We start from the raw sequence: 22,876 nt of genomic DNA, 5'->3' as shown, positions 1-22,876 counted from the left end.
TTTATAGCCTAATGATCATATGAAATTTGAAAATAATGCATATTAACTCATATGCATATTTTGTTATAGAGAAGGTATGATGATATACGAGTTGCAAGCATGAAGTATGTTCTATGAGGCTAAACCCTTCTTTGGGGGAAGCGTCACAGAAGAAGTAAAAACAAGAGTGATTGAGGGATCATGCCTGGGTTGGGAGTGTGAAGGACGCTTCTGGGGTGCTGGGAATGTTCTATATTTAGTCTCAGTGGTGCTCACACAGGTGACCAAAATTCATCACGCTCTGCATTTGTGATTTGTATGCTTCTCTGTATATAAATTACCTTCAGTAAAAAGTATATTTTAAAAAGCGAAAAATATACTGACAGAAAAAGAGCTTTTTCTTTGATACTATTTTTAAAATGTATAGGAGCCTTTGAATCCTGATGTTATTTTGATTCCCTTGAGTATACTTAAAAGGGTAGCGTTAGAATTTTGTTTTAAAATAAGATTTATCATTTGTTGGCCCATTTGGGATGATGGGCTGAGCGACCTTGGTAACCAGATTTTTTTTGATGAAAAATCTTAGATGCCGACTAAAGGATATATAGTTTCCTAAAATTTGTATGGGGGGTATCAAGCAAAAGGATATTGGAGACCTCTAGGATTGGGCATCTGTAGGAGAATGCATTCTTTTTCTTACCCTCTCGTCAGTGTTTCTAACTGATGATAAACGTCACTGGGGAGACTATTTAAAAATATGCACTCACAGGTCCCATTGTGAATTCGTGGAATCACCATACCCAGGGAAGATGTATATTTAAAAAGTACCTTCTAGGTGCTTAATCTTTCTAGGTAAGTATATACTTAGAAACCATATATTTAGAAAAGAGTCAGGATAGGGCGCCTGGGTGGCTCAGTTGGTTAAGCGTCTGACTCTTGATTTCTGCTCAGGTCATGATCTCACAGTTTTGTGAGTTTGAGCCCCACAAAGGCTCAGTGCTGACAGCATGGAGCCTGGTTCAGATTCTCCCTCTTTCTCTGCCTCTCCCTTGCTCACACTCTGTCTCTCTCAAAATAAATTAACTTAAAAAAAAGAAAAGGCAGCGAGGTGATTTATATCTGGAAAGTTTGGAAATTACTGTTCTAGGCTAAATCAGTATTATAATGTGGACCATCTGTACCCAAATCACCTGGGACACTTGTAGAAAATGCAGAATCCTAGACTTTATCCCAGAATTTTGAGATGTGGGACTTACAAACAATAATTTTAAAGAAACTTTGTGGATGATTCTTATCTAAAATTTAAGGACCTCTGCTTTACATTTATGAAGAGGATGATGGGTAAGAAAGAAGTGTTTGTGATACCTGGACTTGGCAAAGTCCCCTTTGATTTTAAGAAATTATATTGAAAAATTTGAACTGAGAAACATTAAGTTTTAGTGGTTATAGTAAAGATTCTTGGATGGTTTTTAAACGGTGGAGCAAACCATGAGTGGAAGCCAGTAGTGGAACTCGTGAGTCCAGTTGAGGCTACCTGAAGTGCTCTGGAATATACTTCCTGATAGGTGGCAATTATTGCCTGAAGTTTGTGGTGACCATTTCCTTGCTTTTCTTTAAAATTTTATCTCTTGCACATTCATCTTTTAATGATGTAAACTAAGTTGTCAGTGGGATTCTTAACCTAGTGATCTGGTACTTTACTACAATAGGATCATTGTAGTCTGACATTAAGGTCTATCTTGGTCACTGTGTAGGAGAAACCTATCCGACCCGCAGGTACTTGCTTTACTAATGGTGATGCAAGTTCCGTGTAGTTATAGAAGAGGCTGGACAGTTACTGCTGTGGCATTAGGCCTATAAATGTGGGAAAGGTAGCCACATCTTCTGTTTTCCTCAACGGTCCTATTTTCAAGTCATGAAAGTCCTTTTTTCAGGCCATGTTTCTCAGAAGGTCACACCCTCTAGGTATCTTTGTGTAAAAATTCCCAGAATGCTTTGGGTTTGGTACTTGTTAGGTTACTAGTGTTTTTTCATTATTTGGGTAATCTAGATTTTTTTTTGTACTATTAAAGAATTAGGATTCAATTAACATAAAACACCTAAAATGTTTCATAATGATTTTTAGCAGTGAATAGTCACAGGCGGCTGATGAAGCTTTATGAAGCTAGAATTTATTTGATGCATTTGGCTTCTGGACCCTGAAAATTTGAATATATTTATCAAAAGTCGAACTTAGAACACAGTCTTTTTTTGTTTATTTATATTTAAAGTATGTTAGAATAAATTTAATACTCATAAATCCCATCAAAACCATTTGGCAAAAAGAATCAGATTTAAATGTAAAAGCTAAAACCGTAAAACTTCTAGAATAAAACACAGGAGAAAATCTTCGTGCTCTTGGATTCGGTAAAGATTTCTTAGCTCTAACAGTAAATGCACAATCCATAAGAGAAAAATGTTGATAAAGTGGGCTTCCTGAAAATTTAAAATGTCTGCTCTTTGAGAGACACTGTTAAGAAAATGAAAAGGTAAGCCACAAACTGGGAGAAAATATTTGCAAAACATATATCTATACAGAATTCGTATCTAAGAATGTATAATAAACTCTGAAAACTCAATAATAAACAGGCTGTTTTTTTTTTTTTAAATGGGCTAAAAATATTTGGACAGATACTCACCAAGGAAGATAGACATGAAAAGATGTTCCTCATCAATAGTCACTAATGGAATGTGAGTTAAAACCACACAAGGTGGGGCACCTGGGTGGCTCAGTCGGTTAAGCATCCGACTCTTGATTTCAGTTCAGGTAATAATCTCACGGTTTGTGGGTTCAAGCTTCACATTGGGCTCTGCTCTGACAGTATGGAGCCTGCCTAGAATTCTCTCTCTCTCTTCCTCTCTCTCTGCCCCTCCCCGCTTATACTCGCTGTCTCTCAGAAATAAACAAACTTAAAAAAACCACACACACACGAGGTACTACTAACTGCCTATTGGAATGGCTAAAAACAAAGAAAAAACACCAGACAACACCAAGTGCTTGTCAGAATACAGCGCAACTGCAACACTGAAACTTTGCCGGTGGGAAAGGCAAAACAGTACAGCCACTTTGGAGAACAGTCTGGCAGTTTCTTATAAAGTTAAATACATACACACGTGTTGGTTTTAATACGTGTCCGCAAATTCCTTGACCTTGCCTTCAAATGGTTGAGCTAATTTTTCTGTTCTTGGGTGTGAGCTGGACTTTGTAACTTCTTGTTTTTATTTTTAAGTTGATTTATTTTCAAGGCGGCGGGGAGGGGCAGAGAGAGAGAGAGAATCCCAAGCAGGCTCTGCACTGTTAGTGCGGACCCCGATGCAGGGCTTGAACTTACGGACCGTGAGATCATGACCAGAGCTGGAACCAAGAGTCAGATGCTTACTTAACTGACTGAGCCACGCAGGCGCCCCTGGACTTTGTAACTTCTAATGAGCACTTTGTGGCAGAAGTGACATGGTGTCACTTCTGAGACTAGGTCATTAAAGTCATTGCAGCTTTGTTCTTGTCCCTTTCCCTCTCACATCACCTGATGTAGGAGGAACCAGCTGTCATGTCACAAAGACCCTCTATTAGCCTTACAGAAAAGTTCACATGGGGAGGAACCGAGGCTTCCTGCCAACAACCAGTTCCATGTGAGAGAGCTGTTTGTAAAGTGGGTCCTTCAGCCCTAGTCACGCCTGATGGCTGTAGCTCTGGTCAACATCGTGATTGACATCTCATGAGGGAGCCCCGGACAGAACTGCCCAGTCCTGCTCCCCTCACACTCCTGACCCACAGAAATTTTTCTTACGGTTTTCGGCTGTAAGGTATTGGAGATAATTTTATTATGCAGCAATAGACAGCTAATAGAACTTACCAAACACTCTTATTAAACCCGGCCATCTCATTCCTAGAGAGATGAAAACTTACGTCCACGCAAAAGCTTACATTCTTACAAAAGTCCGTACTTAAATGCTTGTAGGGACTTTATCCGTATCTTCAAAAACTGGAAATGGCTCTCATGTCCTTCAGCTAGTGAATGGATAAAGAAACTGTGGTACATCCAAGCGGTAGATTACTACCGAGTCATAAAAAGGAATGAAATTCTGATGCATGCAGCCACAAGGATACGTCTCAGTTGTTGCCAAAAGCGAAAGAAGCCAGTCTCAGAAGGACGCATACTATATCATTCCATGTCCTTGGCTTTCCGAAAAAGGGCAAAATTATAGGGACAGAAAACAGATGAATGCTTGCCAGGGCCTGGAGGTGATTGGAAGGCTCTTGGGGTCACTACAGAGGTACTTGGGGTGACTTTTTGGGATGTTGGAATTGTTTGTGGTGGTGGTTACATAATTGCATTTGTTTGTTCAAACTCTTAGAATTATACACTTCTTGGGGTACCTGGGTGGTTCAGTCAGTAAGCGTTTGACTTTAGCTCAGGTCATGATCTCGTGGTTCATGAGTTCGAGCCCCGCATTGGGCTCTGTGCTGACAGCTCAGAGCCCGGGGCCTGCTTCAGATTCTGTGTCTCCCTCTCTCTGCTCCTCCCCCACTCACACTCTTGTCTCTCTCTCAAAAATAAACAAACAAAAAATAAAAGAAAATTATACACTTCTTAAAAAGGGCAGATTTTACTGTATGCAAATTATACCTTGATGAATAAATCTGACCAGAGAAATCCATTTTATGAAAATGATTAATAAATCTTTGGAGGTGACAAAGTGATTTGAGATGTAATACTGTCCTCAATGACTGCTTCTGAACTGTGAACTATAAACTCTTTAGTATGTGATAACACGGGAAAACCTTTGAGTCACAGATGACTGAAATGGAAAAACTTTTACGATTTTTAGGTCATATGAACTAACCCGGAAGGACCGACTGTACAAAAACATCATTCGAATGCAGCATACGCATGGATTCAAGGCTTTTCACATCCTCCCTCAGACCTTTCTTCTGCCAGCTGAGTATGCGGAATTCTGTAGTAAGTGCCTGGCTGGGAAGGCCCCGATCCTTGGCCCCTGAACTTGGGGCAGACTTACCCCAAGGGCTAGCTACCTCGAGTCAGTAACTAATGAGGGCTTTTCACATCCTTAAAAAGTTGTGTTTCTTTACTAAAACAGTTAGGGAAATAATCTTAAGACTTTTTTTATTCTGATTATGTACCTGTATGCGTATTTTTAGTAAGCTTGTCACTGTCATTTCTGGAAGGACACATTGGTGCCCTGCACACATGCCCCTGTCAGGTACAAAAAGTCTCTTTATTGGCAAGACTTCGTGCCTATGTGAGAAAGTATATGCTTCTGGATTTGAACTATATATGCTTCCTTTTGAGTGTCTGTTTTCCTCTTGCCATTTAGGGGAATATTCCCGTCACCTTAACGTCTGGACTTGTGTGACTTAATGTCCTTTGAGGTTCAACGATCACGCATTTTTTAGTGTGAGGGTTTAGAGGTACCAGTTAGTCACAGTCTTGCTGGAGTTCAGGAGAATTGAAGAATACATGTGTTAGCCAAATGGGGAACCAAATGTCAGCTGTGTGGTTGGTAAAGCTAGATGGGGACCTGTGGCCTGCAGCCCATTCCCAGTGGGCTCCTTACTACTTTTGCCTCGAAGTGAACGGTCTTCCCAGGTCCCAGCAGGTGAAATGGGCTGTTTCAGGCTTTCCTCCCTGGGGACAGAGCCCGAGTCAGTAGGCTTGGTGCACAGAAGAGGTGCGAGTACAGAGAAGGTGTGAGGCAGGTCTTTTGTGAGAGTCTGCACAGTAGTTGTAATATGAGCCAGTACGAAACGAGTGTTTCCTTTCTGTAAAGCCCTCTTCCAAGTGGCATTTCTACTGTGAGGTAGGCACCGCTGTTATGCCAGGTTTACAGATGAAGAGATGAAGGCAGGCACGGAGAGGTCAGGAGCTTTCTGAAAGTCATGCAGGTTGTAAACGGTGCCGTCAGGTTCACACTTCGTGGTTTGGTTTTAGAGGCCGCACTCTTCACCACCGGGCCTTGTTGCATAAAGACACTGGGCAGTGTGCCCACAGTGTCCACTTCCCGGTAACACCTGTGAGAGAGGATCAAGGAGGACACGAGGGGAGGACAGACACATAGATATCTTTCTTCTCGGTAAGTCCAAGAGAGAGACTATTCCTGTCTTATGGGTAGAGGAAGCATGGAGAGAAGAAGAGAAAGTTCTCTCTAGACTTCCTGACCCTTGATTTTCTTAACCTGTAAGACTTAACAGTCTGGTTTGCCCAGTGCGGGGTTCATCCTCTGGGACTTCCGTCATCAGGATCTCCTGCTTCCACCCTGGTGAGGCCGTTTCTCTGATAGCACCTATTCCAGCGGGGACACTTGACGGTTCAGTGTTTGCCCACAGAAGGCTCTGGAATGGGTCAGAAGAGCTCTGTTGGACTCAAAGCTGAAAACTTACAGCTTAGAATTTTTATTATGTGACTTTAGCCACATAACTTAAACTGCTCTGTGCCTTAGCTTCCTCCTCTGTAAAGTGGGCTTATTACTAGTACTGACCTTATAGTGTTGTTGGGATGTTTAAATAGGTTAATACATGGAAAGCACTTGGAATGGCATCTGATAGGTGTTGAATAAGTGTTCAATGTTATTCCCTTTTTCAAGTGACGTTGAGATGTATTGTTACATAATAAAAGATCATGCGATAAGCCAACACGATAGCATAAAAAATACTTCAACTAACATGTTAGCAACATGGCCCAGGTGTGAAAACTGCTCCCGTTAAAGTGTACAATAATTCCCTATTAAAGTCTACAGGAATCTGAAATGAAAATTCCCTTTGTCCTCTCTCTGCTATTTCTTATCCTGTTGTTTCCCTTTGGAGGCAGGTTCAGGGGTGGGGATGCTCATTCAGATGACTGGATAGAGTTAGGATTCCTCCATCAGTTCAAGGGTGACCTGTCTTTCAGTAGGATTGCTTCTTTAGCGTATTATTCAAACTCGTGTGTGCTCTACTTTTTAACAAAAATGAATTCAAAAGGTCAATAGAACACACAGAATTAATACAGCCGTAACTCAGAGCCACCATGTTTAGCCCCAGGACAGTTACTGTAGGCAAATGGCGTTCTTCAGTCCCCCAAACAAATCACCTAATGATGTCATCACCAAAGACCACAGCAGGGACCCACCATGTTTGTGGAAAAGGGGGGAGAAGGAAGACATGATTGTCAAGAGGAGTCGTCTTGATTTCAGTCTTGCCAGGATGCCATTCATTCTTTGCCAGTTGTCCAGAGTCCATGACCTCTAAGCTAAAATTCATTTGGGGGAGATCCAACATCGTTGGGTTAGTTGCGTTGCTAAGGCTACATATTAGGGGAGAAACACACCCACTTGTACCACTTCTTTCAGAAAGACATTCCTCTTCTCCATAAAGGCTATTTTAAGTTCTTCTCTTCCTTTGGTGTCCACCTGCCATATGATAGCCCAGAAATTCCATTTTCTCCATGGCTTATGTTCCTGCCCTCCATTGCCCCCTCGAGTGTGAGCAATAGGAGATTTTTGAGAAGGAAAGGAACGCAGGGTAACCTTTAGAAAAATAATTGTGTGAAACGAATTGGAGGGAGCAAGGGGAGGAACACAGTGGTCACTTGGAAGGTTATTGCAGCAATCCAGAGCAGAAGTGCAGTTGAACCGAACCAGGTAGCTGGAATGGAAAAGAGGGAGTGGAAAGAGCGATAGAATAAACAGAGTGTACCAGCTGGCTCTAAGTAGTGAGGCCAGGGTCAAAGATGGCTCTAGAGGTGTGAATCTGGGAAGTTAAGAAGCTTAGAAGCACATTTTTTAAATGTTTTTTGCTTTTTTTAAACATTTACTCATTTTTGAGAGTGAGAGAGACAGAGTGTGAGCAGGGGAGGGGCAAAGAGAGAGGGAGACACAGAACCTGAAGCAGGCTCCAGGCTCCGAGCCGTCAGCACAGAGCCATACGCGGGGCTCAAACTCACAGATAATGAGATCATGACCTGAGCTGAAGTCAGCCGCTTAACTGACTGAGCCACCCAGGCGTCCTGCTAAGAAGCATGTTTTTAACCAGGGAGTGTAACCAAAACTGTAAAAGAAGAGCTATTAAAAGGGATGAGGAGTGTGAAATTTGGGAGCAAGTGTGGATTTGAGATGCCTAGAGGCTTCCATGCGGTGATGTGCAGGCAGTTGTAAAGGCAGAGTTGAGTTCTGGCAATAGATTCTGGAAATCGCATGTATGGAGGTAGATGTGATCATAAGGGAGAGAAAAAGAGAAGAAGCACCCAGAGAGGAGAGAGAGCTTGAAGATAGGAGCTAAGGAATGGGGTCCCAGAGGAGACAGGAGAGGGTTAAATCAAGAACAGACACGTGGAAAGATGCTCAGCATCACTCATCATCAGGAAAATGCAAATCAAAACCACAAGGAAATGTCGCCTCACACCTGTCAGAATGGCTAGTGTTAAAAAGACAAGAAATAGCAAGTATTGGCAAGGATGTGGAGAAAAGGGAGCTCGTGTGCATGGTTGGTGGGAATGTAAGTTGGTGCAGCTGCTTTGAAAATTGGCGTGGCGGTTCCTGAAAAAATTCAAATAGAAATATCATATGACCCGGCAATTCTACTTCTCAGCATTTACAGGAGAAAATGAGAGCACTAATTCAAAAAGATATATGCACTTCTGTGTTTATTGCTTCATTATTTACAATAGCCAAAATATGGAGGCAACCTAAGTGTCCATCCACAGATGACAGATAAAGATATGATACATGTGCACAATGGAATATTACTCAGGCAAAGAAAGAATGAAATCTTGCCATTCATGACAACATGGATGGACCTAGAGGGTATTGTATTACATGAAATAAATTAGACAGAGAAAGACAAACACCATATGATTTCACTTATATGTGGGATCTTAAACAAAAAAACAGAAAAAGACTCATCAGTGTGGAGAACAAACTGGTGGCTGCCAGAGGGGAGGTGGGTGGGAAGGGTGGGCGAAACGGGTGTAGGGGATTCACAGGTGCACAGGCTTCCAGTTTTAAAGTAAATAAGTCACAGGGATGAAAAGTACACTGTAGGAATATGGTCAATAATATTGCAATAACCGTGTGTGGTGACAGAGGGTAACTACCCCCATTGTGTTACTTCATTACGTATATAAATGTTGAATCACTATATTGTGTATATAAAAAGGTAAAGGGCACCTTTTAATCACTTGTAAATTATTGTCCTCCTGCGCCGCTTGCACATGGTTTGATTTAAGATGATTTTTTTTTTCTTACAAGCTAAGAGAGATCACTTAAGGAAATTAGTCATTTCAGGTGACGTAGTGTTTGACTCATATTGGCACTCTGCAGTGTGAGCTTCTGGACTTGGGTTAATGGAGGCGAGAATCTCAAGATTCTTGAAGGCTGTTTTGTGACAGTGATAAACCAACATCACATAGTTGCCTTATTTTGCTTTCACTCTCTCATTCAAGAAAGAGGGGAAATGGTGGAAGAAATATGTAATTTTGCCGCCTCCTCCTCCTCCTCCTTTTCCCTCCCCACCCCTGCTCTGTTTTTGTGTGCATTTTTGAAGCTAGTTTAGAAATACAGGTTATTTTAGCTGTGCTGCCCTTCACTTACAAACCTGGAGAATGCTTCGGGTATCTAGTTAACCATTGTTGAAATTTAAGATGACAAACTCTTGTCCTTTCTTTCTCTTTGTTTCTCTCTCTCCCTTTTAATCTCCCAATATTTTGAGCAGATTCATACTCAAAGGACCGGGGACCTTGGATAGTAAAACCAGTGGCCTCTTCTAGGGGGCGGGGCGTCTACCTGATCAACAATGTAAGTATGCAGCAGGTGGCACCCTCTGCTGCTGCTGCTTTTTTTATTTTTATATTTATTTATTTATTTATGTTTGTTTGTTTGTTTGTTTGTTTATTTTTGAGACAGAAAGAGAGCATGAACGGGGGAGGGTCAGAGAGAGAGGGAGACACAGAACCCGAAGCAGGCTCCAGGCTCTGAGCTGTCAGCACAGAGCCCGACGCGGGGCTCGAACTCACGGACCGTGAGATCATGACCTGAGCCGAAGTCGGAGGCTCCACCGACTGAGCCACCCAGGCCCCCCCCCTTTTTTTTTTTTTTTTTTTAAAGTAAGGTCCATACCCAAACATGGGGCTTGAACTCACAACTACCAGATCGAGAGTCACATGCTCCACCGACTGATCCAGGCATGTGCCCTGGCACCCTCTCTTCTTATTGGCTTTTCCCTGCTTCACCCTCCTCCTGATACGATTTTTTTTTTCATTGAGAGCAGGTGTTCCTTTCTGAAATCTGCATTCAGAAGTGTGAGGTGAGGTTGGGTGTGAGTTGGCTACTATTCACCTTACTGTCAGTAACCTCTTCCTGTGCCAACAGTTACCTTATGGCTAAAAAGTCACTTGATCACATGTTGAGGAAGAGCAGCCTTTGGGGTCAGCAGAAAAGAGGTTCCTTTTCTACTTTTAGCATATTGTCATATTAATTCCTCAGCACTAAGCATTCATTGGTAGGACACACATTTGGTTTCTCTTGTGAACAGAACTGTGGGTTCCTGCCCTCAAGGTCATCGAGGAAATTAACCTTGGTGTGGTATGGAATTCTTGACGCTATTTCTGTATCTCCCTCTCTCCTCCTCCTTCTGCCTTATCCTCTTCTGTTTGTCAAAAGTCATCAGTATCTTGATTCTTTGCCAAATCCTCATTCAAAGTTGTTTGTTAAGTCGAGTACATATACAGAGTAAATAAAATGTCAACCCCAGCCTCACTTCCTAGACTTTTTTTTTTTTAAAGTTTATTTATTTTTGAGAGAGAGAGAGAGAGACATAGCATGAGAGCGGGAAGAGGCAGAGAGAGAGGGAGACACACAATCTAAAGCAGGCTCCAGGCTCTGAGCTGTCAGCATAGAGCCCGACGCAGGGCTTGAACTCGCTGTGAGATCATGACGTGAGCCGAAGTCTGATGCTCAATCGACTGAGCCACCCAGGCGCCCCTCACTTCCTAGACTTCTAACGGTAGTTTTTAACCTAATATAGTTGATTTATGTTTCTTTTCTTTACAATGTGTTTAATTCCCATTTTGATATGTCTCTGCTACTAGAACTCTTTTTTGAGGCATTCTTCATCTTTCTTTTTTGTCAACTTGTCTCTGATTTTAAATTCTTGATTCTCCCCCATTTTGATCTTTCTGGATCACCAGTTTGAGCTTTATGTATTTTAATGTTCATTTTATCTACTGTATTTATGTATTGGCTATCATAGTTTGTAGAAACTTTCATTTTCTGATTTGCCTTTTTGTTTTCTTTAATAACAGCCTGTAGTTGCTTAATGGATTAATGGATACAGTTTGCCAGTTGGCCTTAGTAAGAGTATCAGTTGAAAGTTTTTTAAAAGTTCTCTTCTGTTTTGTGTATTTTCTTGGGATTGCCTTTTCCCCCCCCATGCTGTTGGGCTTTCTCAGTTTGTGACCTTAGATGTTGAGTTGTATTTGTGAACAAAAGACTAGACCGATTGAAATTGACAGCTGACCTAGGTTTCCCGTACTGTCCTGTAGGAGTAATTCCCTAGTAGTTTCTCCCTGGACAGGAGGCTAACTCAGTTTTGTGCAAGGGCAAACTGTGTTGACTCACAGGCTGGGAGTGGATGGGAGTGAGGAGTGTGTTTCTTTCTGTCCACCCCTGCCAAAATAGAGCAGGCCTTATTCTGAATACAGAGGAAGATTTTGGTGATTTCCCCTCTGGTCAGCACTACCTTTCCTGTCTTTCCCTCTGTGTCTGTTGTAGGGATAGAGTGGCCTCAAATTCCACTCCTCTGTCAGATCTCTCTACCGACACAAGACGTCCTCCCCAGAGTATCATCGTTAGGTTCTATTCTGAGGGCCAAGCTTTGGGTGTTGGAGGAGGGCCACTCACTTAATTAAGAATTAATTACCTGGTTCTTGTTCCTCGGCCCACTCCTGGGCCATGTTTGTTCACTGCCAGCTTGGAATTTCTCAGAGGCTCCTTGAGATCACCCTCACCTCTGTTATTTTCCTTCTTCTGCTCTGTTTTCTCAACCTGATCCCATCTGCTTTCTATCTTTCAGGGTTTCCTTAAACTTTTGGTCTCTTATTGGCTCCTTTAAATGTTTTCTAGCTTTGTTATTATTTCATTCTTTTAAAAACCTCTTCACTGTCCTTCCAGTGGGACTCTGGAAGGGAAGAAAGGGAGTGTGTGTGTGGGGGGCAGGGGGGAGGTCAAGTACTCTGTTTTAAATTCCCCAATTCTCTTTTTACATGGTCCGAGCTATTTCCTACACGCGCAGAAACTAACTTTCTGAGAGGTCTTTCACATTGAAAAGTCCTTAAATTCAGTCTGGACTGAAAACTGAGCAATAATAGCAATAATAGCAGATCTTACGTGCTACAGAAAAACAGGATCTGGTTCTGGTACAGCAGCTACTCCGGCCTGAGCCCCAGGCTACAAGTGCTGTTACCTGGCCCCGGGTCACTCTGGAGGCCCTTTTCCCTGGAGTGTCTTGTGACAGAAGGCCCTGGTCACATGCTTTGGATCTCTCTTTTCTCGTTTCTGTTCTGACCTTGGCGCGAAGGCTCCTGTCGGACAGCTTTTCCTTCAGCTCCGCGCCAGGGGCTCCAGTGTTGTTTGAATCTCATAGACGGCACTGGTTTGGGTTTGGGTTTTAGCTGCCAAATGGAATTGCTATTGAAAGTCAACTGTGGTACAAGTTTGCTTTTTATTTTCTTAGACATGAGTCAAAAAGAATAGGATCTATTTCCAGCTCATCTGGGGCTTTTTTTCTTTTGGAATGCTCTTTTGCCCTAGTGATTTGTTATTTTGAAACCAACATCATAAAGGATAGAAAAGTTAAACTTTCCTCAGTGGGGCTGAGAACCCCGTGCCCTGACTCTTCCCTGGATGGAGTCTCCTAAGGAGGGTGACAAGTCTTTAGAGAATGCATTTGGCAGGCTCTCGTTCTCCCTCCCACCTCTCCCTGGGCTGAATCCCTAGAGACCCCCTGCGTAGATCAAAGTACTTGGCAGGACCCTTTGCCTCCCTCCTCCTCCTCAGTGAGGCTTTGGAATGAGTCTGATTCTTTGAGGCATTTGGTGGAGGTGCCAGACAGAAGCCTGGGAAGATGCCAGCAGGCACGGGTTGGGGGGGGGGGGACTGGCAACACGTGGACATAATGGGAAAATATTCCCATTTCACTCCCCAAACTGGAATTTTATCACCTTTTACGCAGGCCTACAAACCATGTAGTTAATACTCTTCTCTCTCTGCTTATGCACAAGGCCTCACCATCCCCTCTTTTCCATACCTGGATCTTTTCCCATGGAATATGTGACCCATTAGCCAACTGGATGAAGTAACTCTTTCCAAGGCTGCTGCCTGCTTTCCTTTCAGATTTGAGGGGGAGGGGGCCGGAGTGCTCAGGCAGAGAGGGTCTGTGAGCTGAACTGAAGCGAGCGGGTGCGGGACTTGGGGGGTGGGTGGAGTTAGGTGTGAAGGCCAAATAAAAATACCTTTCCCTGTCTTCCCCACTGGAGAGGGGCTCTCACTAAAAATTCCCAATAATAGTCATAACCTTTTGGAAAATATCTGCAAACAGCAACTTTTACCATTACAAGAACGGGATAAAGGATAGAAAAAGCGTTACTTTTATGAAATACTGAAGAGAGAAGTGTGAGCTCCTGCAGACGGAAGTTATCTTGGCCAGTCAGCTACCTTCCTCTCTTATGATGTGCTCTATTAACTCTAGAAATACAGCCCAGAGGAGCAGAGCTCTGTTTGCTCCATCTCCCTCCGTGACTAAGTGCCGTATTTTCCCAGTTTAGTATATTCAAGTCGAGGAGGGAAAGCGCTGGCATTTTCTGATTAAGGTGTGACTTTGATAATGGAAGTCAGATCATTCTTCTTTGTCATTCTTGCCTCACACATTATCTCATATTAATGTTTTCTTTGAGATTTTGAAGTAGCAGGGGAGTATTTGGTTTACTCTATTTACTCTGTGAATATAATTCTGTATAGCTCTCTTGTTTCTATTTGTTTATATGTTGTTATCTTAAGTGCTCTCTTATTTTTTTCTTCATTGTTCAAGAAATATTTAGGGAGTCCTTGCTGTGTGCCAGGTGCTGCTGCTCCTTAAAACCTTTTGAGGAGTAGGGATTATCTCTTAATGCTAACACTGATACTAAGCTAACGTATCTTCGTTATAACTCGGTGCACGGCTCTGAGCGGAAGGGCGTGTGGAGTGCTATGATGATGATGCAGGCTGTTGGGTTGTGGAACTTCGTAGAACCCTAGAGGCGCTACGGAGTTTGCACTAAGAGTAATAACTGATATTTCTTGAGCATTTAATGTGTGCCTACCCCTGTACCTTCCAAATATAGACCCAGGTAGTCTTTAGAAGAACCCCATGAGGTAGTTACTGTTATTTCCTTGGTAAGTGGTAGAGTCAAGATTATAATTCAGGTCTAGCTGATTCCAGAGCATAACACTCTTAACCACTGTACCACTCTACCTTACAACAACTTAACAGATACCATGAGATTTAGTCTTAAAGTCCATTTAGAAAAATGGATGTATTTCCAACTTTCCCAACACTTTAGATCTTGCTTTAGCATACTTTGGAGCTTGGACTTGAACTCATTTGAAATGAGTCAGTTGGGGATGGATGAAAAGGAAACAGGCTTGAAAATATCAAAAGGCTTTCGTTAGTTGCTTCTTAGCAGCTCATGTAATGTATGTAACACTACACAAAAAAACTATACCCAGACCCTTCTCTTCTTCGTTGAGGTTACAGTTGAATTCCTGGTGCAGGTAGAGATGAGAGGTTCAGACCATTGAACAAATAGTAAAGTTACCTAAATAATGTGCGAGATTATGTTACGCATAACCCAGGGGACAAATGTGTATGACGAGGGAGGGAAGAGGGGAAATGGGCAAGGACAGTAGATGTGTTATGGAATGAAGATGATTACCAGTGTAGTCTCTGGTTCAGAGGAAAGTTGGGTGGTCGATATCTGTTGCAACCTGTAGGTGTTACTCAGTGGGAAGAGGTCTGCAACTTTATTTTAGGTTTGGAACACAGACTTGAAGCTTGCTCCTTTGTGCTATGATTCATCAGTTCTTACGCACTAACTCGACTCCAAATGGCGATAGCACTTGTGAGAAAGTGATCACGAAAAGTAAGGGAGTCTGGAAATGGTGTGGGTGCTCAAGTCCATGAGTATGAATCAGCAGTGATTGTTGCCATGTCCGTGTGATGCAGGGAGATGGGTTGTGAAAGTTGTGTTCTGAGTGTGGGACAGCAACAGTGGGAAATGAGAGGGGAGTCTCTTTCTCTTGACCCTGGGGTTGCTCCTCATGTTTGATATTACGGGCCACAAAGTTATCCTTATTTTATGTAGTATTTGGGGGTAGCAAATGCACTGCTATAAAGACAGTCTTTTGAAATTGGGGGACAGTATTATAGGTCAGGACTTTGGGAAAAGATGTGAATAGTACCTAAGAGTTAAGCCTCCGAGGCAGACTGCCTGAGTTCAAATGCTGCCCTGTCACTGTGTGACATCTGTAATATTTAGATGGTGATATACCTGCCTCGTAGGGTCGGGGGAGGATTAAGTGAAATAATACTTGGGAAAAACTAGAACAGCGCTAGACACACAGCAAATGTTCATTCAGTGCATTTGTTAAATTGTATTTTTTTCTGCAAATTTGAATCGTTACTTCTGTTGCCACTACCGTAGCTGTTATCATTAGAGTTATTACTATAGCCACTTCCCTGTTGGACTCCTTTTGTCCTGGATAGATTGTGGTGGCTTCCAGCTCGTTTTTCTGCCTTAATATAATCCCACACAGAGTTGTGCTATTCCCTATATTTTAACCTTACTATTTACTTAATCAAGAATCCATAATAATTTCCTGCTTCCCACCATGTTCAGACCAACTTAACCCTTGTTGGGGGTTCGAATCCCTTTGCCAGCGGGGTCTCCTAATATTCTAACCATACCTTTTCATTATTCCCCAGGTCTGTCTTTTAGCCCCAGGTCAGTGAATCTGTCTCCTGTCCTTTCTCCTGAGCTTTGTGCCTGCCATCTTTCCACGGCAGCTTCCTTTCCTTTCTACCATGTGCTCAATAGCTTTCAACACTCACTTCTGCACCTACTCTTCCAGGAAAGGCCTTCCCCGACTGATCATCCCACTAACTCGTCTGCACTTCTGTTTTGCAGTCTCATGTCTTGTGCTTGCAGATATGCTGCTTTGTGTTCTTTCAAATTATATATTTTGGGGCTCCTGGGTGGCTCAGTTGGTTGAGCGTCCGACCTTGGCCCAGGTCATGATCTTGTAGATTGTGAGTTTGAGTCCCACATCGGGCTCACTGCTGTTAGCGCAGAGCCTGCTTCTGATCCTGTTTCCCTCTCTCTGCCCTTCCCTTGTTTGCATTCTCTCACAAATAAACAAACATTAAAAAAAAAAAAAAAAAAACCTCTATATTTTGCTGTCCCTTTACCTAAATATTAAACTCTTCAGAAGTAGGGATTAGGCTCTGAGGGCAGAGATTGTGTTTTGTTCATCACTGTATCCTAAGTACCTTATACAGTGTCCAAATACTCATGATTATTTGTTGTAGAAACAACTCTTTTTTCATGGAAAAACTCTTTAAAAGGACTAGTTCAGTCTTGGTACGTCAGGCATAGGACGTACAACTGATGAGTCCATGAAACATCCATCCCATTTCCCAAATGCCAGGATCCATTGTGGAAAGATCTGTAAGTTTTCTAAGCAACTTAATGAAAGTCTTCACTTAAGAATAATGGTAGTATTTAGGGGCGCCTGGGTGGCTCCGTCGGTTAAGCGTCTGACTTCGGCTCAGGTCATGATCTCACAGTCTGAGAGTTCAAGCCCCGCATCGGGCTCTGTGCTGACGGCTCGGAGCCTGGAGCCTGCTTCAGATTCTGTGTCTCCCTCTCTCTCTCTGCCCCTCCCCCGTTCATGCTCTGTCTCGCTCTGTCTCAAAAATAAACATTTGAAAAAAAAAAAAAGAATAATGGTAGTATTTTAAAATTTCCATCATCCTTTACGCTTGGGAGAAAACACATTTTTATTTATTTTTTAAGTAGCTTTTATTGTCTTGGCATGTAACTATTTAATATCATGTATATAAATCTTTAAAGCTGTTATGGCTCTATTTATTATGTGACAAGTGCTGTGTAAATTTATTTTTCACCCCTACTGTAATTGGATATCCGTAGTGTTTCTAAGTGTTATGTGGCCAGTTGAATATAGAGGTAGCTTGTAGGAAAACTTGTCTTAGAGTTTTAGTTTGCCATTTTATCATTTCTAAAAGGTCAAGAACTCTGCTCCCTTATTGTAAATTAGGATTCCTTTGCATTTCTGTCCTTTTATTCTTTGTCTTTACTCCATAGCCAAACCAGATTTCCCTGGAAGAGAACATCCTGGTCTCCCGTTACATTAACAACCCCCTGCTCATAGATGGTGAGTTGAGATTAGGCTGTTGGCTGGACTGGGCTAGATCTTGCTAATTTTAAAACATATTTTCACAGTCTTCTCTAGTAAGCCTTTATGAAGCTAGTGTGAAGTTCTTGGCAGCTGTGGCCCCAGAGATGAGGCTGGTGCCTTCTGTACCTTGTGGGATTATTTTGACAATGAAATAGAAATGAATAGAAAAGCAAATGCTTTATAGCACATATATGTGCTATACGTACCACAGCACGTGTGGTACATCTATGTAAGCTCTCTTTCACATTTTATGTGTGTGTGTGTGTATATATATATATATATACACACACATATATATGTATACATATATACACACATATATATACACACACATATATGAAATATATAATTATTCTCAGAAGGCAAGGTGTGCTGCAGGCAGTGTGTGTTTTGTTGGGAGATTATTCTTTCTTTCATATTTCTTTGTTACATTGTCTTGTTCGTCTTACAACAGAAAACAAATGACCTGCATTTTTCCTGTGAACCCCAATTTTTTTTCTAGATTTCAAGTTTGATGTGCGCCTCTATGTGCTTGTGACTTCCTACGATCCCCTTGTCATCTATCTCTATGAAGAAGGGCTGGCTAGGTAAGAGACTTTTGGGGGAGGAGGGGTGTTTATCAGAGTGAATCCATTAAAGAGTGTGTTAAGATCAGGCTGTTTCTCTCTTTTGTGTTCAACTCAGAAAAATAGAGTGTACCCAGATGGATTTCAGATTACAGAAAATCAGTCGTGTTACTTTAAGCTGCACTTGTATATCCGCAGGTGGGAATAACCATCTGTGTGTAAACACACACCTTTGCCAGCCGGGCTGTAGGATCACATTGTACATTTTCATGCAGTGGCAATTGTTATGGTGACCCTGGGGCATTAAGCTAATTTGTCATTGTTCTTTACAACTCAACCAGAAAAAAAAAATCCCACATTTATTACCTGTTACATACCAAACATTCATTTCAATGCTCACAACAGCCTTACAGTTGATGCAGTTTTGCAGTTGGGACAAGGGAGCTTGGTCACTTTTTGGAGCGCTTCCAGCCAGATGGTGGTGGAGTGGGATTTGAACTCATGGATCTGACTCCAGAGCTCATGGCCTGAGCTGTTTCATGCCTCTTGTATTTTGGGGGCATTAGCTGCACCCCACCCCCCACCCCCACCCCCCCCACCCCCCCAGCAAGTAATATGCTTCACAGTGATTGTTTATATATTATTTTGTTTCTCTTGAGGTACTTTTTAGGTTTTAAGGTAATGTGACTTACTTACAAAATTGAGTTCAAGTTGTAATAATCTGAAAAATTTCCCCCACAGCCACAGAATTTTACAAGTAATAATATTTTCATAGGCCCTTTACATTGTTTAAAATAAATACATAACTTTGCTGTGCTTGTGTTCCTTTCCCCCACAAAACTAGCATTTGCACCGTATAATATATATTTACTAGCTCGCTTACCGTGAAGTTCCTTTTATGTGAGGGGCCTTATAGGGCACAGCAGTTCGGGGGGGGGGGTGCTTTGTACCCACGGTCAGCCATGACAAGCTAAAAAGCATGGCCTGTGTGTGTTTGTGTATTTTAGAAAATGCACTTGGAAGATGGGAAATCTCACGGTGTAAAAGCAGGCTACCTATTTAAGTTTAGTTACTTTGACACATGCTATTGTACTCTGGAAACTGTTATTTTAGAATACTTTTTTAATTACATCACGTACCTAAATTCTTTGGTGCATCCTATGACTAGAATCGGAGGGTGAGCTCGGTTAACCAGCTTGTAGCTGGCTGAGCCGTGCCTTCCTTTCACCTCTAGGTGGCAGTGACAGCATTCATAAACATTGTCCTCTTCTAAGTTGAGATGTCTGAGTTGGAGCCTGAGGAACACTGGAGGCTACTGAAGCTCCATGGTTCTGGACTCCTGTTCCTCGAATATTGAATATCGAGGAGGGGGACACTAACATTTCTCAGTTTTTAGGTAAAGGGCTGAACCACCATCTGAGTGCCAACTGACTCCTAGCTCTGATCAGATTTTCACAGGCAGGAAGTTTTCTGTGGTGTTTAGAGGCACGTGTGTTCTCCTACTTTGAAGCACAGGTTTAAAAGCTGAGTCCCCATCCTCTCTAGATTAAAAAGAAGGGAAGATATACCCTTACTTCTGCTCAGGTGAGCAAGGTGCTGAGGGTTTTCCATTTTGTAAGTTAAGATGATCTGAGCTGCCCTTGTGTAGCGTGAGCGTCTCCACTCCCTTCCCTCCCTCTGTTGTCACCCCATCGTGCCTCTTGTGCCCTTCTCAGGGGCTCATTACGTTCTGCCACAATTTGAACTTCTTGAGTAGGGAAAAGACCTCAAGGTATACCCACTGTTTCTCAAGGATATCATACCAGCATGTTTGGCATATTGCTCCCAAGACATTGCATTCACAGTATTTTTTTCTATTTATTTTTATTTTTGAGGAGAGAGAGAGAGAGAGAGAGACCTGGAACACGAGTGGGGGGAGGGGCAGACAGAGAGGGAGACAAAGAATCCAAAGCAGGCTCCAGGCTCTGAGGTGTCAGCACAGAGCCCGATGCGGTGCTCGAACCCATGGAACGCGAGATCATGACCTGAGCCAAAGTCAGATGCTCAACCGACTGAGCCACTCAGGTGCCCCGCATTCACCGTATTAATAGCCCTTTCTATTGGTAAAATTTGGCATAGCTTTAAGGCCTCAGTGGCTCAGATATGAAATGAGAGCAATACCAATGTTTATTATAGAATTTACTACCGATATGCCAGTGCTTTGGCTACTGGGTGTGTGTTGGAAGTCGGAATCCACTGAATCGAATAACTGTCTTCTCTTGCCTCCAGCAGGAACTGAGTGCATGTATGTGTGGGTGTGTGTGTACTGTCTTTTAATGGATGCTTTTTTTTCCCCCCAGAATAATTTAGAAGACAGCTTTTTAAAAACTTAGTCCGAATTGAAGCAAATAATAGGACTTTTGAGGACTTTGTCACAGTTAAGCTAAAAGCATTGGTGAATATAAAAGCTTGACCCAAGGACGGTGCAGTATGTCAGGCTCTTAGCAAGTCTTGCCAGGCTACGTTGCTCTGCACCATAACTTCCAGGTGCCCAAGTTCCTGTATCTTTTTTAAAAAAGTTTTTTAAATGTTTATTATTTTGAGAGAGAGAGAGAGAGAGAGAGAGAGAGACAGTGTGAGCAGGGGAGGGGCAGAGAGAGGGAGACACAGAGTCCGAAGCAGGCTCCAGGCTCTGAGCTGTCAGCCCAGAGCCCGACGCGGGGCTCGAACTCCCGGACCGGAGATCATGACCTGAGCCGAGGTTGGACGCTTAACCGTGAGCCACCCGGGCGCCCCTCAGGTTCCTGTGTCTTAACTCACTGTGTATCTTGGCTTTCATCTACTTTTTAATCCTCAGAATCCGCTCAACTGTGTCACCACATCCAGCAATAGTCTGTAGCTTCTCTGGATCTGCAGCCTCTAGTAATTTTGAGTCACGTGTGTTTTATGTAGATGTTACTGAAGATAAGCAGTTTGGGATGAGATCACTAGGCCATTCTACTTCGAGGCTCAACAAGGAAAACCGTAATTTTTCCTAAAGAGACAGCCCTGGCAGCAGATATAATTGGCTTCCTCGTTAGAAAAGAAGGGTCTTATCCCATAACACTTGTTTTGGGCCTCGAATTAATGCTTAGGCGACATAAAGATTAAATTCATTTCACAAGACTGTTTTGTGAAGTAAATATTTTGTGTTAATTCTTGACCTTTTTAAACTTAAGAAAAAACACCAGAAATAGTTTCTTTTTAGAGTCATAATTTCCAGGTGTCCTTGTTGATGTTTTATTAACACAGGAAAACTGTCATTATTTTCTTACACCTGGGCAAAATATTGAGATGTTTAGAAAAAAATTGTAGTTGGGCCCAGCATTTTGCCCCAAAAGGTCCACCCTACTTTTGAGTTTGACGAGTATGTTCTTGCTTTGCACCAGCAGGGGACACTCAGTTTCCAGAGAGGGGCTCCATTCTCTACCAAAATGGTGTAGATTCTCTTTCTTGTCAGAGGTGGAATCCAAAAAGACTTTGTCCTGGATTTTACAGTTTTCCGTGGATCCAGTATGTGGTCTAAACGATCTGACAAGGCCCTTTTTGAGCCGGAGCTAATAGCCAAATTTTCACTGAAACAGGAAAAATAAAAAGTTAAAAGAAATTAGAACAGAATGGACTTGAAAAGCAAATACGCTGTCAGAGACCCAAAGATAGGTAGCACTCGCCACGTGGGGAAGTGAAGGTGCCCAGCCAGGGACCGGAGACTCCCATCCTCACTGGAGGTGGGGGGAGAGGTCCCTGAGCAGGCCCCACTCAGGATCTGCCTTTTCTCTGCCTCAGTCGTGTTATTCAGTGGAAATTCAGAAAAGACCCCAAAAGCATTAGTAATGCCTTTGCCTTCCTCCCCACCCCCAGTTCCTTCTTCAGTAGCCTTCCTTGCTAATTAACACTGGCTCCGCAGGGATATTTACCTTTTCTCTGCTGGATTCCTGCGGTTTTGAAAGAATTCAGGTACTTGCTGGTTGCCAAGGAATTCAGATTACCTCACAGGCTGCACACTGTCCAGAATCTCTGCCACAGCAGCGAGGGGGGTTGGGGGGGTGTGTAGAGACAGCAACAAGGGGAAGAAAACCCTCTCCAGTGCTCATTGTCACCCTCCCTGGCAGGCCCTTGCTGTTTGTGAAGTTTGAGTCATTTCTGGCTCTGAAGACAGGGGATCAGGCTGGTAATCCCCTCCCAGACGGCTCTGTGGGGCGCTGCCCAGTCACTGCCCCACTTTGGCAGTCTCTCTCTCGGCTGCAGCTGGTTGACAGCAGATCAGAGAGCTCTCGGGCCTCTTGTTCTCTTCCATAAGATTTTTCTGGGTCAGGCCAGGATGAAACCCAGTGGCTCCTGGCAAGGCTGCCTGAGGTGCTGTCTCTTCGTCCTCCAGGCCTCTCTGGCTCGGAATGGCTACACCTGCTGAAAGATAACTCCTGTGCCACAGCCAGGATCTCCACAGGGCCGGCCTCCTCTTTCCTTTGTGCATTTGGACTGAATGTGTGTTAGATTATGTGACTATCAGAGGGGAGGGACCAAGTGTCCTACATCCAGATTAGCCATGACTCTGGCTATGGTGCAGTATCTTTGAAGAACAAAACAGTTTTTGTTTTTTAAAAAAATTTTTTTTTTTTTCAATGTTTATTTATTTTTGGGACAGAGAGAGACAGAGCATGAACGGGGGAGGGGCAGAGAGAGAGGGAGACACAGAATCAGAAACAGGTTCCAGGCTCCGAGCCATCAGCCCAGAGCCTGACGCGGGGCTCGAACTCACGGACCGCGAGATC

The 22,876-nt window shown here is 42.9% G+C and overlaps 1 protein-coding gene and 1 long non-coding RNA gene across 21 annotated transcripts in view; one reads left to right on the top strand and one right to left on the bottom strand.

Moving 5' to 3' along the window:
* The window catches only part of TTLL5 (tubulin tyrosine ligase like 5), a 289,561-nt gene that overhangs the window by 23,992 nt on the left and 242,693 nt on the right, over positions 1-22,876 (top strand). For all 20 annotated transcript variants that reach the window (XR_015252163.1, XR_015252162.1, XM_086709211.1 and 17 more), the window contains exons 6-9: positions 4,849-4,979; positions 9,725-9,807; positions 17,427-17,496; positions 18,023-18,107. Coding sequence is in view for 18 of the 20 variants with exons in the window: in XM_086709211.1 (XP_086565337.1) it covers positions 4,849-4,979; positions 9,725-9,807; positions 17,427-17,496; positions 18,023-18,107 (369 nt within the window). In the remaining 2 variants the exon portion in view is untranslated. The remainder of the gene's footprint in view (positions 1-4,848; positions 4,980-9,724; positions 9,808-17,426; positions 17,497-18,022; positions 18,108-22,876) is intronic.
* On the bottom strand, positions 20,669-22,561 carry LOC147579824 (uncharacterized). Its single transcript, XR_015252177.1, has 2 exons — positions 22,022-22,561; positions 20,669-21,679 (listed from the first exon to the last, which is right to left on the bottom strand). It is a non-coding gene; the product is annotated as an uncharacterized LOC147579824 (long non-coding RNA).

This window comes from Puma concolor, chromosome B3 (genome assembly GCF_028749965.1).
Source record: "Puma concolor isolate L17-30 chromosome B3, mPumCon1.1.hap2, whole genome shotgun sequence".
NCBI lineage: Eukaryota > Metazoa > Chordata > Mammalia > Carnivora > Felidae > Puma > Puma concolor.
The sequence above is the reverse complement of the archived record's forward strand: the minus strand, read 5'-3'. Positions and strand labels throughout refer to the sequence as shown.